Genomic DNA, 16,510 nt, shown 5'->3' with positions numbered 1-16,510 from the left:
CTCAGCTAAAAACCATTTAAGTAATAAGTAAACTGGTGATTTAAAGCTACCATTTTGTTTTGTTTAACAGATTTTAATCAAATTGAATATTATGCAAATGATAGTATTCTAAATAAAATATGTATTTTGAAAATTTAATTTAAGACCATGGGTACATTTCTAAAAGGTGATCTGCCCTCTTTTAACCAAGTAAGTTTATGGAAAATATTATTTTGAGAATTAATTTACATGAGAAAATTGCCATGTATATTATGTAGTAAGAGATCCATGCTGAATGAAATTGTATACAAGACATGCATGTAAATAATAGACACAGCAATTGGGTTAATTGAAATTTTAAGATGTTTTTTCAGTTAAAGAAAAAAATTTAGTTCATTTGTTTTTGAATTGGTCGACCACTGTTGAGGAATTTCCTGGACGGCAATTCAAGAAGAGTCATGAGGGACCTTCCGCTATTGGCACACAGCTCTTGTCCATCTCTAGCTGTTGAAATTCTCCTATTTTCTTGTAATCCATTCATTAAATGTCTGAAATGAATAAAATAATTAATACAATAAACAAGAATTTCAATTCCATTTGTCATAAGATGTCGTATCATACACGTTTAAGTATTAAATCAGATGACGGATGCTGCCCAAGTTATTCCTCTGCAAAACATAAATCCGAAGAAGTCCTTAGTGGGTTTTAAAAAATTAAATGATTTATTTAAATTTTATTTGTACAACTAATAATAATAATGTTTGGATAATTTATATAGCGCCATTTTTGTGAAAATCACCTCAAGGGCGCTGTACAATAAATAAATATCCCAACACGTCTTGCAGCTACAGAGCGCATGGACGGTTGGGATTCTAGTTCCTCGTCTCCAATTGTGATATATATGAGCTAGATAACAGAACGTCTTGCAGCTACATAGCACATGGACAATAAGAAATCTAGCCCCTATTTACATTTTTTTTTTTAAATTTTTTATTTGACAATGAAGTTTAGAGTTTAAGTGATATATTAAAAACGAAATAAAAAGCAAATTTATAAAATTAGAATTTAGATAACAACAAGTCTTGCAGCTACTGAGCGCATGGACGGTTGAAATTCTAGACCCCATACAACTATCTAAATAAATACAATACAAAAATGGGTAGCAATTAAGAGTTTGTGTGTGATTCACCATTTTTTTCGTCAGTGTGTCGCATTTTCAAAAATGTTATTTTGTCAAATTTCATATGTTATTATTATTCACTGGACTCTACTATTTATATATCAGTTTTTACCTTCTTGGACTTTTTTCTGTATATTTTTTTCAGTTCCATAATTTTTATAACTCGAGACAAGATCTGGACTTTTTTGGTGTTAGTCTTTCTAGATTTAAACAATCGCCAAGATATACAGGATCCTGTCTTGAGGTAGTAATTACTATTTATTTTTTTGACCTAGCTTTAGTTTTCTTTAGTTGTATTTTATTTCAATTGTACCTGTGTGTATTTTAAGGAAATGTGAATAAATGACTGAATAAGTCCATAAATAAATAAATAAGATTTTCATATTTTTAAACATTATTTCATCTTATATAAGATTTCTATATTGAAATCATCTCTGCACATTACTAAGACAAAATATGCTTTATTCATAGAATTAAGAATAGTCCAGAAGGAGCGGAGGGTAGAATCATATTTGAATACATCGGACTGTGTCCAATAATTCCCCCACTATGCCTCACTTTCGCCGTGCGCATTCGTGATGCCGCCGCATAATGTTGCACGATGGGGAAAAATATAATTATAACACAAATGTAAGGTAAAAAAAAAAGCAATCTGTTAATTTCTCAAAAATTTTATTGTGCACGCGGAAATATTGATCAAGACAACAAAGTAGATAAGTAAAGGGTCATTTAATAAGAGTAATTGAATTCATGAACTTTAAACTTCAAATACAAAACAAATTTTATTTTACATAAAACGGATATTTTTATACCATGTTAAATAATATTTGATGTTTTAAAGATAATGTCCACGGTAGAGTTGTTTAATCCGAGATCCAATTTTTATTAGTTCTCTCATTAGATGAGCAAAGTAGGGTAAAAAAAATTACTACCCTGGCAACACTAACGAAATGTTCATTTTGTTTCTTCGACAATCTGACAGATGGAAAAATAATTAAATTTTTTAGTAATGCATTTGTTACATACACATTCATTTGCTAATTACACATTACATTGCATCCTGTTTCTTTAAGATCTTAGCAGTATTTCTACACTTCAAAAGGACCTAACACGGCATAGTTTAATTCAAATCAGGAGTTGCGTACTGAGCGACGTCTACTAAGAAACTAATGGGTCAAAGCGTAAACCTACTAATTTATAAGTAGTTTAGTCACCTTATGTTTGATGTGCGTATGCGGTTTCTGGACCATTCTTAATTCTATGGCTGTATTATATAAAAATAAATAAATGTTGCCTACCTCAGTACCGGTATTTACTTTACCTAATGAGGATAGACAGTATCTAATATGTTGGCTTATAATTGAATTTTAATTTAGTTTTACATAATTGTACTATATCTAATTTTACTTAATTGTACCCTTTTTCACTGTTTTGCAAAAAGAACATGTTGCTATAACAAATGCGAATTTTCGGCACTGAACTGATCTGAAATAAGGCAAATAATTGAGATATTCACTCAACTATAATCTGACTTCCAATTCCTAAAAAAAATCCATTACAAATTAGAATGCAGCGGCCTCCGTGGTGTAGTGGTTAAGACGCTTAGCTCACACACAGAAGGTTCCGGGTTCAATTCCCGGTGAGAACACAAAAAAGGTGTGATATTTCTTAAGCCTGGGTGTAATTCACCACTGTAATTAGGCCTCCAGATCTGTTGTGATGCAAAAAAAAAAAGGACCTATTCATATATCGATGATTAATGTTTCAGCTTTAATTTATAAAATTCAAATTCAAAGTTCAAAAATTCTTAAGGGGAAAAAAGGCATCCATCTTTTTCTGATTTAGATTTTTTAGAAAAATGGAAATCAATTAAAAAAAAGAGACCAAAAAACGTAGCTGACTTTTTGCGGAAGGAAATTGTGACCAAACTTATGATTAGCATTTAGCAACAGCTCCACTATGCTGTTTTCATTAGCATAATAATAATAGCATTACTTTCGAAAACAGATAAATTTTCATTTTACCTTGTGACATGGTGAGGGAGTTGATGAGTAGATGCCCAGTTCAATGAGTGAGTGGTTGGTAATTCATTTTTACAAAGAGTGTTCACAAACTCGGCGCACCCAAAGAATTTTGAAATATTTCCACCAATTGAGAAAAATAAAAACACTTTTCCAGTCTGCAAATAATTAAATACACTCGATACATATTTATGGTTGATAGATTAGCACCTTGATAAAACAAGTATTTTTTTACAATCAATTCTGAAATGAGGAAGTTCCGTTTTTTTTATTTGTTTATAGACTATCAAACAGAGCCAAACATTTTATTGTTATGTATCGTATTATCATTGCTATGATTTTTTTTAAGTTTTTCAATTTTGAAAATCCCATCAAAACTTCAAAATTACCGCCCATAGAGTTCTGTAGCTCAATAACTATTGACGTGCTAATAAGAGACGTGATAACAATTTCTTACCATGGTTGTTTGTCGTATTCGCGATCACAATTGAACATCCGTGAACACCTAATATTAAATGTCAAAATATTTACGTTTCACGACGTATAATCCTGCTGCGCAATCACATATTTGAATTTCACCGGTGTAAATATGGAAAATATTCCAAAACCGATATTTTAATTTATTATTTATTGCATTAAGCCGGCGGTTGGCATGCTAAATGTCAAGAAAAGCAGTTGCCATAGTAATTGTAATTTAATTTTTACTTTTTTGTATTAGATACTCCTTGCTATTTAAGCTATAAAATAAACTGTCCACAATATCACAAAAAGACTTTACTTCTTAGAAATGTTAGCAATATTAACAAAGAACAATTTAAGAATGACGCCTCTAACATTGACTGGAAGGAGATATATGAAACGGACAATCTCGATATAAAAGTCAACTCTTTAAACAGTACGGTCATTGGCTTGTTTAACTCTTGTGTGGCTGTGATGTCACACTAGTCGACATAGGACACAAGATTTGATATATCTCTCTTATTTTTTTAAATGATGAATTCGTATTTTTTGTAATCTTCAAATGGACGTTTTCACACCCGATTTGGAAAGTAAAATTTGTATCACTATGCTATATGTAAATACAAAAAATATTTAACCTTGCTACGCGAAGCATGAATGTCCGCTAATTCAGCAACACATATATACAGATACCTTATACAAGACAAAGCATGAAGATAGAAGTCATAACTAGGAAGACTGAGACGCTGTTCTGCGACGGGTGTCATCTAAAACAGATTTAGTCTTCAGTTGGTTAATGACAATGATGGGGGACGCACGCGCGTAACATGAGCGGCGTATTTGTGATTTTCAATTTATTTTGCTATAACAGGGTTAAATTATATGTTTATTCCCATAAATTATGGAAAAGGAGTTATTAAACAGTAGTCTCCATGTTTTCCATTTTTTTCAAATGTCTGAACTTTAGAATATTCCGTCTTTTACACGATGTTACATCACCGCGCGCAAAGGGATTATTTACCACAGTCTTTTAAGAGTTAATACCCACGCCCCTTTAAGACAAGTGAAACTAAAATATCCCCCAGCTCCTTGGCTTAGCAATGACATTTTAAAATTGATGGCAAAACGCAACAAAGCTAAATCCAAACTCAAATTAATCAATTCTGTCTTTGGCTGGGAAAAGTTTCGAACACTCAGAAATCGTTGCAACCAACTATGTCGGAATGCTAAAAGAAGACATATTAAAGATTCACTTGATAATCTATTTTCCGCACGTTCTTGGAACTTCCTGCATTCACTTGGGGTGGGCAAAGCTATTTCCACTGTAGATAAAGGTAGTTCGCTGAACCTTAACAAACTAAACTTGCATTTTTCTACCCCTCCGGTGGTGATTGACGAAGCTTTAAAACGTTCTTTGTTACATGATATGAACGATACACAAAATTCCAATGTCCCTCAATTTCCTTTCTCTGTCGTCGATGAATCAGAAGTATCGCGCATTCTGCTTTCTATCAAAACTAAATCCCGGCAGCGATGAATTGAGTTTGTCGATAATTCATATGACTTTGCCTTTTACTTTATCTATTATTACTCATATTATTAATTTTTCCCTCACACCTGGTTACTTTCCAACCCAATGGAAATCGGCTTTCGTTATTCCACTTCCTAAAAGTGGCTCATGTCGGAAATCGAACCCGAGACCTCTTAAATGGTAGGCAAACGCGCTGCCCCTTACACCACGAGGCTGACATGTGACCACTTTATTTTACGAACTGCTGACTTGCAAGCATTCTACAATATCGTGTACCAAGTATTTTTAAATTAATAACTTAAATGTAAATATAAGTTATTACATCAAGACAAATAGTAGTTTTTGTTTCTGACGTTTAAAAGTTAACTCCGTACAATTATTATAATGTGTATCCCAAACACACTAAATGTCAAAAAATACGGCTATCCCGGAAACCGGAAGTCTGTTGCTGGTTGCAATCATGGTTGCCACAACAGCATAATGCTACAATTTATTGGCTATTGCGAAAACGTGGTCACATAAATCTGTGACATACCAAAGCAGTTCGTTTCTATTAAAACCATTTTTATGCATTTTTCATGGTTAATTTTCCGTAGTACCGAACTTCCTCATTCACTTAAATTGCAATATAATTTGACTACAAAATAAAGTAATTGGGAAAAATGACTTACGAGGCAAGCTTTCACCAATTTCCTTTCAGTACTCATCACAAAATTCCACTTTCCTGTATTCTGCGCAGTTTCTATAGCTTTTGGGTTAGTCGCTTTAATGATAAAGTATCTTGTTGTGGAATCAGTTTGGTTTGAGTATTTTTCTATATTAGCGAGCAGAACATTGTTTGGTGCCTCTTTTACATTGGAATGGGAAGGATATGTGGAGTAGTTTTGCTGAAACTTGTTTTGTTTAGGTGGATTGTTGGACCCGTGATTAGACTGCTGGGGGTAGTAATTGAATTGATTCGGTTGCTGATACATTCTCCAGTCATAATTATTAGACCCCGAGTCATGATCATTATTTCTCGGTCTAGATGACTCGGGCCATTGATAATCCATAAGCAAAGGTTTAGGTCTTTGACCGATGCCGGGCGGTTGGTTCAACCGACATTCCGTTCTTCCATACCCAGGACATTGACAATAGTGGATATGATTTTATCTTCCATTTGACCAGTTAACTTAGCCGGATGTAGCATTCTTCGTATCATCAAAGCTGCAAACTTCTGTCTCAAGAGATAAATGCTTAAAGCGTCATTAGAATCAGCAGTGAAAACCACCCAGTCATCCAATGCTATAAAACTCATATCATTAGAACAATTATTTTCTTCTTCACTGTCTGAATCGTCGGAGAGTCCCGCCAAGTTCGACTTCAGAGCACTCGGACTGAGCCTTAAAGGTCCCCCGAACAATGCGACAGTCATCGCTGTGATTGCCGTATTACAGCGTAAGAAACAAAACCTTCCGACTCTTGAAATTTCTTCAAATATAAGCCAATCTGTAGGTATAGATTTCAGAGACTTGAAAAGTCCTGCTTTACCCCCAGGTGAATGTAATGTTGAGCTAGGGTGGAAAGCCAGCTTCACTTCTTTACTCGTTCTCAATGTTAAATCATCTCTATCCACTCTGGCGATAGAAGGGTAGAGACCACTCACAAGGACAGCTTTAATAACGTGCCACTTTTCCGAGTTTGTATTAGAATCTTTTATATCTCCGGGACCTCTGGCTTTCACGAGGCCGATCGCTCTCAATTGCGCTAGTAGTTGAGATCTCATACTTGCTATCATTTCCATCGAAGCTCCACTTATCAAGTTTTTAGTACAAAAAGACCTATCCGAATGATTAGTTCTAGCAACTTGCCAGGCTTGAAAAGCTCGTAAAAGTGCCATATGATCTGAGAAGGAATCCGCAGCGAAGTTTCTTCTCGATTCGCTTCCTAACTTCCTATTAACGGGGTTAACACTAAGCTGGAATGGTTCTTTAACTGCTAAACTGCAAGCTATAGTTAGTATCGGATCTAAGCATTTCAGGACACATGCGTACAAGAGCATTTTACCTAATTTAGGTTCGATAGTAAGGTCCAAGAGATGTTGACCTATTTCGGTTAAGTCTTCCATCGCAGTGAGGGCTCCGATAGTTTTTAGAAGACTTACTGAATTACGTATAGTGGAGAAGGCTGGAGGTTCCAAGGCTTTGCTCAGGAAGTCGGCTATGGGAGTGTTACTAGGAGCCAGCAACTTGGAATGCAAGCAGAGCTCGTGGAGAGGAACCCGTAGCATCTCGGGTGTAGAATTCTCCATGAGACTATCGTATCTACGATTGGAGCACATAATGTATACCTTTCCGGGCTGCGTTCTTCCAGCTCTGCCGGCCCTTTGCTGCGCACAAGCCTTTGAAATCCACACAGATTGCAAGGAACATACTCCAGTAGCAGACTCATAATACATCTCTTTGACCTTCCCCGAATCTATAACGTAGACAACATCATCAATAGTGATAGAAGTTTCTGCAATGTTTGTGGAGAGAATAATTTTTCGCATGTCGGACAATTGGAAAAAAACCCTTTTCTGGTCATTGGTTTGCATATTACTGTGTAGAGTGAAGATTTTATATTTGCTTTGATCCATGTCTTCGCAAGATAGGATAGCATCTCTAAGAGTTATAATGTTGTCATATCCCGGGAGGAACACAAGAATACCCCCGGGTGGCTGTGTCATATGAATATATTTAATAGTTGCCAAGACAAGATTGTGATCGACGGCATCATCGGAGATAGACTGGTAATAGAGATCCACAATATACTTCTCTCCTGAGATATTATTATCTGGTGTACCAGAATCAGGTTTGACTTCTTCCAGAGTCATATTCTCGAGAAAGTGAACACATTCTTCTCGATTTGCAAGTTTAGCATAATCAACAGCTTTTTTTCCTTCCTTGTCGGTTACCAATGGATTAGCTCCTGAAAATGTGATATAAAAAATCAATTAAAGAATTTCTAAAAGTAACTATGTGAAAAATAAATAGGAATGATCGAAATGTTAACTCTATTTTAATACATCTCAAAATATATAATATTCGCAATAGAAAACAATGTTACCCATGGATATTATCTGGCCCAGAGTATCCTTAACACCGTGGTGTGCTGCAGCCATCAAGCCAGTCATTCCCGTCTCGGAATGTTGGCAATCTAGAGGAACTCCTTCTGTTATGTACATATACAATATCTGACCAAACGAGTCCTGAAATTTAATATCATATTAACGGAAAATAGAATATAATTCATACATAATGCATAAACTGTTAACTGTCTTCTGTATGCGGATAATGCCGTGCTTCTTGCTAGCAGCAAAGAAGACCTGCAATTCTTGGTAACAAAAGTCTACGATGTATGCAAGAAAAGTGATTTGCTTATGAATATAAATCGAAAGTGGTGGTTTTTGAAAGGGATGAAAATATAACTAAATGTGAAATCAGTGTGAACGGAGATATTCTGAATCAGGTAGAAGAATTTGTGTATCTAGGAAGTATGTTTACTAGGGATGGAAAGACCGAGAAAGATATTGAACGGAGGGTGAGTGCCGGGAACAGGGTGAACGGTGCACTGAAATCTACTTTGGCAAACAAATGTTCATCGCAGGAGGCTAAACTAGCAGTTCACAATGGAGTTCTAGTGCCAACTCTAATGTATGGGAGCGAAGTATGGAATTGGAAAAATGATGATGAATGTAGGTTTTATGTAATAACTATTTTTCTTAATTTGATAAATTTAACATTGTCAATATTATTTAGTAAATAAAAAGTCAAGTATGATACTTACCGGGTTTCCTTCGACTAAACAACAGTTTAAAAATTCATCAAAATCAGCCTGCAAGTCGGGATCTATTGGCTCAGCTGGCTGAATCAATAAATTCTCCATTCCTTATAATACAAAATACAAAATTAGCAAAAAATATTAGTTATGCATAAAATAATTAATTTATAACTTGATAAGCTTACGGGGTAGGGGTGGAGGATTGGAAATTTCTTTGGTTTTTGGTTCGTCTCTCAAAATACTTTTAATTTTCTCCATATCTTTTGATACATAATTTGTCATCTCAAGTACATCTCCCAAAAAAAACCTCTCAACATCGAAAATTCGGCCTGGTATTGTTATAATTGGACAGTTATTGAAGTATCTGTAGGAACACCGGGAAATTTGTTACATGATGCTGACTATTTGGATTGTTAATTGATTAATCGTAAATCGGAATTAACTTTGTGGAATAACATGATTAAATATATAGTTAATAAAACAGTTTGTTCTTAGACCACTCGAGTTAAATTGATTCGCCTGAAATATTGCAACTCACATCGGTGTGCCCAACAGCCAGCTGGATGCTAAGAAAGTGGATTTATAGTAGACTGTTGAAGTTTCAAAAGACGACTGAGAAAGCGTGCAACTTTGTGGAACGCCATCAATCCTAAATTCACAGCTTTTTAGTTTAAAACAGTTTAAAAAATCTTAATGAATAATATTATATTTAAAAATCCCTCATCATTATATAAACTTCCGCCTCTATTAGCTCCTCCCGCCCCCTTATTAATTATATATCTATTGTTGTTATCAAAAACATGTTTTCCCTTTGTGGTATGATATTTTATACTTATATGTTTATAAATTTGTATAAACCACTTTAATTTTGAGTTACAGTTCGACCGGTTTTGAGGTTACTACCTCATCATCAGGAATCAAACTAACTTATAATTACACGTGTTGCTATTTATATAATAAAATATTGTTTGAAAGAGACAGAAAAATGAAAGAAAGAGAAAGAAGATAAAATGAATCATAAGGGGAATACTTTTAAAAGAGGACACAAAGTTAAATTGAATTGATTATTTACTATTTGAAGTTTTTGATTAATGGCTTTACTTATTTCTAATCATTCTAAATTGTCTAAACTAAAATTGTCTAAACTAAATTGTAATTATAAGTTAGTTTAATTCCTGATGATGAGGTAGTAACCTCGAAACCAGTCAAAGTGGTTTATACAAATTTATAAACATGTAAGTGTAATTATATATCTGACTATTTGTGTTAAATCTAACTAATAGAGAATGGAAAACAGTAACTTGGTTATGAAGTCATTTTTTAACAGGTAAACAATGGATTAAACCAAATTAACTTTTCCAGGCCTGAGTGTGGAAAATATCTGCGAATTCCAGAGGGTACCGGGTATACCGCAACTATGATATGCGACGATATGCAAATCTTTGTTCTTATTGAAGAAACTACAGTATAATTGAGAATAATTAGTAGTTTTAGCGATAAAGTCATACCTTGAAAATATAGTTGGGTCTATTGTAGCGGACATTAGCACAACTCTAAGATCACGGAACTTGGTGAGGGCATCTTTCAAGGAAATGAGAAGAAAATCTGCTAGTTTATCCCTTTCGTGTACTTCATCAACAATAACATGTGTAATGGCCGCCAGGGCAGACCCTCCCCCCATGAGAGTTCTCAGCAGGACACCATTGGTGCAGTACGTTAGGACAGTTTTGAGACTAACGCGGGATTCCAGCCTGATTTGATAACCGATTGATTGACCAACTTGCTCATTTCTTTCGTACGCTACCTAAAATCATATTTAAAGCAAACATTACTGCCATGCATAATCATTTAATGAAAAATAATCTCTTTTCACTGAAACATATCTACTATAAAAATTCTGTTTTATTTCACAAATTCAGTGTTTCCTGCAATTAGTCACTGCTGCTTTAGCGACTGTTTAGAATTGTATAAAGATTTAATATTATTTACGTGTCTTCCATTTATTTGTTTGTTGTACAATTTGAGTTTTTATGCACTTGTATTATTGGTGTAGGCAAAGCTCCTTCTAAATTTTTTGATGAAAAATATCACTTTGGAATTCGATCTTTTTCAATTATCTGGGAGTGATCTTATGTGCGAGGTTCTCATCACATTGTTTTAGCAAATGTTTTTATATTGTTTAATAAAATTGAAATTACCCGCTCAGCAACTGAAACCGCTGATATCCTTCGTGGCTGTGTGCACACAATGCGACATGGTTTATTCTCCTTTTGACACTGTTCTAATATCAGTTGAGGAATTTGAGTAGTCTTACCAGACCCCGTCTCACCCACAATGATAACTGCCTGAAAACACCTAACACAATCAGTGTTATGGTCAACTTTTATCCTTTTGAATATAAAAGAATTTATATTAAAATAAATAAAACAACTTTGTTTTTAACCAATAATTTTTTTAATATATTTTTTTCCACCGAAGGTTTAACCTTAACGAAGAAACTGGTTTGCTTTGAAACTGGTTAGTGGAAAAATTAAATAAATAATAAAAAAAATTGTGGTTAAAAACAAAGTTGTTTTATTTATTTTATTATAATGAATAACCACAAGGTTAGTGCTTCAAATATAAAATTTATATTAAATATTTTTTTTATCGAGTATCATCGTAATATATTTATGGACTGCTCGCCTATAATCCATCATCATTCCCCTTTCCGCACCCAGTGGTGCATAGGGCACTGCATTTGTAAACCAAATGCAGCATATTTCGATCATCTGTTACGCGAAGGTAAGGTGATCAGTATACGCTTCAGGTGCCAGTCCAGGAACAATGAAGGTTTGCAGTTTAAACAACCGTTGAAATCAATATATCACATACACCCTCTCAGGAATCAAACCCAGGACCACTACACAATGATGCGGATTTATCTCCACTCGATTTCCTTATTAAGGAATTTTACCTGAGCAGCCATCGAGTCAAAAACACCTGTCCAGGGTTCTAGTTTTATTTTACGCCAGAACTATATTCTTCATCTGCACGGACACAATTTATGCCTATAATTCAATAACAATAATAATAAAATATCTCCTCCACCTGATTCAAAGTAATTGTGTTCATAATTTGTTCTCTCTGATTGAAAACTGGTAGTCCCTGTTTAAACGCTGCAACTTCGGGATTACTCTGAGTGTGAGGAATCTGGGGAACTACGCCACTAAGGAAGCCGGTAGACTTGTGATTTAGTTGGGCCCTCTCTCTCTCACAACAGCTAGACAACTCTTCCTTCTCTCTGCTCGTGATGGGATACATACTCAACAGTTCCGCGATAGATTGCTGCATGTTTGTATCCAAAACCAGCTTGGCATCTTTTTGGACTAAGGTTGAACCAGATCTTTTGTAAACAGTGATATACCTGTTGGCACCTGTAAATAAAATTATTAACATTGTACAATATTACCTATTATGTATGTATACATGGATGAATAAAATAAGGGCATGTTAGCTACTAATTGCCAGCCTTTCTAGTAAACATATTAATCATTTGTTTTTTTCTATTTAATTAAATCAGAAAAAAATTACACAAATTTAACATGTACTATAAATAAACATCTCACTGAGATGAAGACGTCATTTGAGAAGAGGATATGTAGGTGTAGGCATCTAAAAGGCTGACCCGGTCTTCTGATATTGGCTAGAAAATGTTTGTAAGATCTAAATTTCATTTCGATGCACACTAATTAACCATATAGTTACACATGAAGGTGCCAACAAATGTAATATTTTGAGCAAATTAAAAATGTTTAAAGAATAATTTATTTTGTTAAATAACTAGTCACAATTGATTGGTATCCAGTTTTGGAATACAACTATAATATAAAATTAAATATTTGGAAAAATTGTTGAAATCGAAAATCTCAACGTCAGATATTAATATTATTTTATTGGTCACAAATACATTTGTATATTTTTCATAAATTAGGATATATCATTTAGCTTATAATGCCTTGATAGAAGAACAGTATTTCTAAATCGTTGGCATCGGTTAAGATACAACAATTTTGCAAAATATTAATGTAAATTAATTATTTACCAGCGCCTCGAGATTTGGATTTAAGTCCCACTTTTAGGGCCTTTTTATGAATTGCAGCTCTCTCTTTGGTCGACAAACAGGAAGGAAACTTCAACTCAGTTTCGTTATCATCTTTGATAAAGTTGTCAAATTGAAGAGCAATAGTGATGCTGACACATTCTCCGATACCATTGTTTTTATCACGTTTTCCACGCCCTTTTCGCTGCTTCTTTTCCATTCTAAGTGAGAAATGCTTGCGTTACCCCTGCTGATAAACATAACTTGTTGTAAGTATAATTAAAGTAAAAACTGTTTCTAAAATTGATATTTTATTTTAACATATTACAACAGAGATGAAGAACATTTAAGAGAAGGTAATATAGAAGTATAAGCATCTACAGGGCTTATGACCTGTCAATGGCTGGTTTAAGTGGCCACTTTACACACTGTGTAACATTCACCATTCTGCCTATATTTGAATATCTATATTCCTTCAATTTTTCATCTGTTGATGTTTAGACTAGACTTCTATATTACCCTCTCTTAAATGTTCTTCATCTATGTTGTAATATGTTACTAATATTATAATATAACATAAACATAATTAAAAAACAACAAATAACACATCACAAAAATTCAAAATGTGGTTTTTCTCAATGCTGGGTATTCTGAACTATAATTCACCACTGTAATTGGGCCTCCCGGCCTGTTGTGGTGTAATTTTTTTTTTTAATCAATACAAAAAGAAAGAACAAAGACAGGTCATAAGGACTGGAAATTCCTAGACTTCAATGTTCCCTTCTCAAAAATATTTTTCCTCTCTTGTTGAATCCAGTTCTTGTCTACAAAAGTTTGGACAAATTCAAAATATTGTTGATATTTTATTTATTTATTTTATTTGGGAAATCAACAGTTCTACATGCATATTTTTAGTAAACAAACAGATATAGTGTTTAACTCAGAACTAATAACAGATTTCCACATAGTATACAAAGTTAGTAAAGAAAATATATTACATATCAAATAAATACATACAATTTATACATATAAAAATGTTATTTTCATGGACTCATATACTTTGTTTTTCAGTTTAAATACTTAATTTACATACTTTATTTATTAGTTTAAACAATTTTATTCTTAAAAACAGCATTATTGGATTTTAACAACAAAAAAAAAATATGTAAAATATTGTGTATGTTAATGTGGCAGAGGCTTAAGGATACTTAAGGACAGATAGTCATCAGCAAAAAGCCAGAATTTTATATTTTGAAAAACATTGATATCATTTATAAAAATATGCAATAATAATGGAGCAAGGTGGGCTCCTTGAGGTACTCCAGAAATAACAGTGATTGGAGAAGACAAGAAATTGTTAATTTGAATAAACTGTTTCATTCACTAAGGTAAGATATGAAAAATGCTAATAAAATATATCTTATACCAATTAGCTTGCAGTTCAGCCAGAAGAATTGTGCGATTGACTTTATCGAAAGCTTTAGAAAAGTCGGTGTAAAGGACATCAACCTGAAGATGAAGATTGCCTTCAAAAGCGTTAGTTAAGTAGTCGTAAAAGAAAGAAGTTGGTTGTAGTGAATTTGGCAATAGATACAGAGAAAATTGATTAAAAAAAGTATTACTTTTTCAAGTTTTGAATGATGTATTCTATTTGTCATTAAATGTTTTCGTTAGAATGTCAGATTCACTTGCGTGATTACAATAATTGTATACATATACGATATGCAGAGACGATGTGCTAAAAAGCATTTGTTGCAACAATATTCAAATTGTTTTGATTACTTACAATGTACTTCAAACGACGGAAAAGCCGATCTATTTGAGTAATATTTTAATGTTTTTTTTATCGGTTTTTCATTATAACAGTTAGATAGATTCCTAGCAGATGGTACGTTCACAATATGGATTAATCTTTAGTCTGTGATTATAAATGTGATTTTCAGATCCACAATATTTATACATATATATGTTCAAAACAGATTTTCGGCGTTCTTGACAGAACTAATTTATGTTTATAGTCTATATCCACACTCCACTTGACTCCCGTAATGAAATCACGAAGCAGAAAATTATATAAACAGGATTTGGTCAATTGTATTATTATCGAAATCGAAGCGATATGAATTAAATATCAAGTCCAATTTAAAAATAATCAAATTCGAAAAACCGATATAAGATAAGACATAACCAACAAATCAGAAAAAACACAGACAAATTCACAGATCACGACTAAAACATTATTTCACCTCAATTTGCGCGTGCGCAGATGGCAGTAATCAGAGATTAGCCAACGATCAGCGCAGCTTACAGACCATAGACCATTGCACAAGTGGAAATCAATAAATACATAGGGATCTTGGTTTTTCAAAATATAAGGCCTTTAGCTAAAACAAACTTTGTCGGAGTTTATTTTGTGCCATTTTGTCTCATTGATAATGATGGTATAATCGAAATATTTAAATAATCGAAATACAAGCATTCGAAACATGCAAATAATCGAATTCAAACATCGAATTAATCGATTTTTTTTACCTTGAAATATCAGAAAACGGCCAAATTTTTTTTAAAAAATGCTGACGTTTATTTGAAGCTTTGGGGGGGGGGGTCAACATATACATGACATTGTGTAATAAGAAAGTACTTCAAAATAATAAAGAGGAAGTTCAGGTTCGAAAAGTAATTTCAAAATAAAATTAAAATCATAACGCTGATAATACGACAGACAAACAATTTATTAACATTACATACTTGAATTTTATATTGAACACGAATGATATATATTTTACACTTCCGAAAAATCATTAAAATTAATTACCATTGTTTTTGAAATGTCATGTTAGACAGAACTCATCAAATGCATTTCCCAAAAAGCACCTTCAAACTTTTCGTATTAATCTCTCGAGAAACCATTCCGAATGAATTCTCTCGAAACGTTAGTTCCAAATTTATATCTCGATTGCCTCGGAATCCATTCCGAATTAATGTTTCGATTGTCTCGAAATGTCAAGTCCGAATTCATATCTCGATTGTCGCGAAATCTATTCCGAATGAAAACTTTCTCAAATAACAAAACTCCCCCATAAACTTAGTTTTTTTTTTCATTTTCCATTTATTCCCTCCGTGATAATATATTTGTAGGTAGGTAAATAAATAAATAAAACAAAACTTCTTTTTTGAAATGGTTCTCAGTTGTCCAGAATCCACGTCCATGATTCTGTCATTTGCGAATTGCAGGTTGAGATAAGAACCATTTTTTTTCACTGGTTTTATTATAATTATGCAAAAGGTTCATGAAATCATTAATAAATAAATATAGAAAATAAAATAACACCTCAGTAGCGAGGTGAAAAAAAAATCATCAAAATATAAGAAGAAGACTTTTGAAATAATACCCCAATTTTTTTTTTATTTAGAAAAAAATGAATCTTCGGCACTAATTTCTTTCTAGGCTTCTCTGT

The 16,510-nt window shown here is 33.3% G+C and overlaps 1 protein-coding gene across 1 annotated transcript; it reads right to left on the bottom strand.

Annotated features, from left to right (window-relative positions):
- Nucleotides 1–282: 282 nt before the first annotated feature.
- On the bottom strand, nucleotides 283–15,326 carry LOC148274216 (3'-5' RNA helicase YTHDC2-like). Its single transcript, XM_088237441.1, is given in 12 exon segments — nucleotides 283–527; nucleotides 3,184–3,338; nucleotides 5,842–6,266; nucleotides 6,269–8,119; nucleotides 8,258–8,399; nucleotides 8,978–9,078; nucleotides 9,157–9,335; nucleotides 10,480–10,775; nucleotides 11,170–11,316; nucleotides 12,062–12,387; nucleotides 13,056–13,302; nucleotides 14,839–15,326. Coding segments are annotated over 11 exon segments (3,999 nt in total). The 5' UTR covers nucleotides 13,273–13,302; nucleotides 14,839–15,326; the 3' UTR covers nucleotides 283–367.
- Between the last annotated feature and the right edge of the window lie 1,184 nt (nucleotides 15,327–16,510).

The sequence above is a fragment of the Micrasema longulum genome, unplaced genomic scaffold (genome assembly GCF_059751315.1).
Source record: "Micrasema longulum isolate JH-2025_06_02 unplaced genomic scaffold, ASM5975131v1 h1tg001722l, whole genome shotgun sequence".
Lineage (NCBI taxonomy): Eukaryota > Metazoa > Arthropoda > Insecta > Trichoptera > Brachycentridae > Micrasema > Micrasema longulum.
The sequence above is the reverse complement of the archived record's forward strand: the minus strand, read 5'-3'. Positions and strand labels throughout refer to the sequence as shown.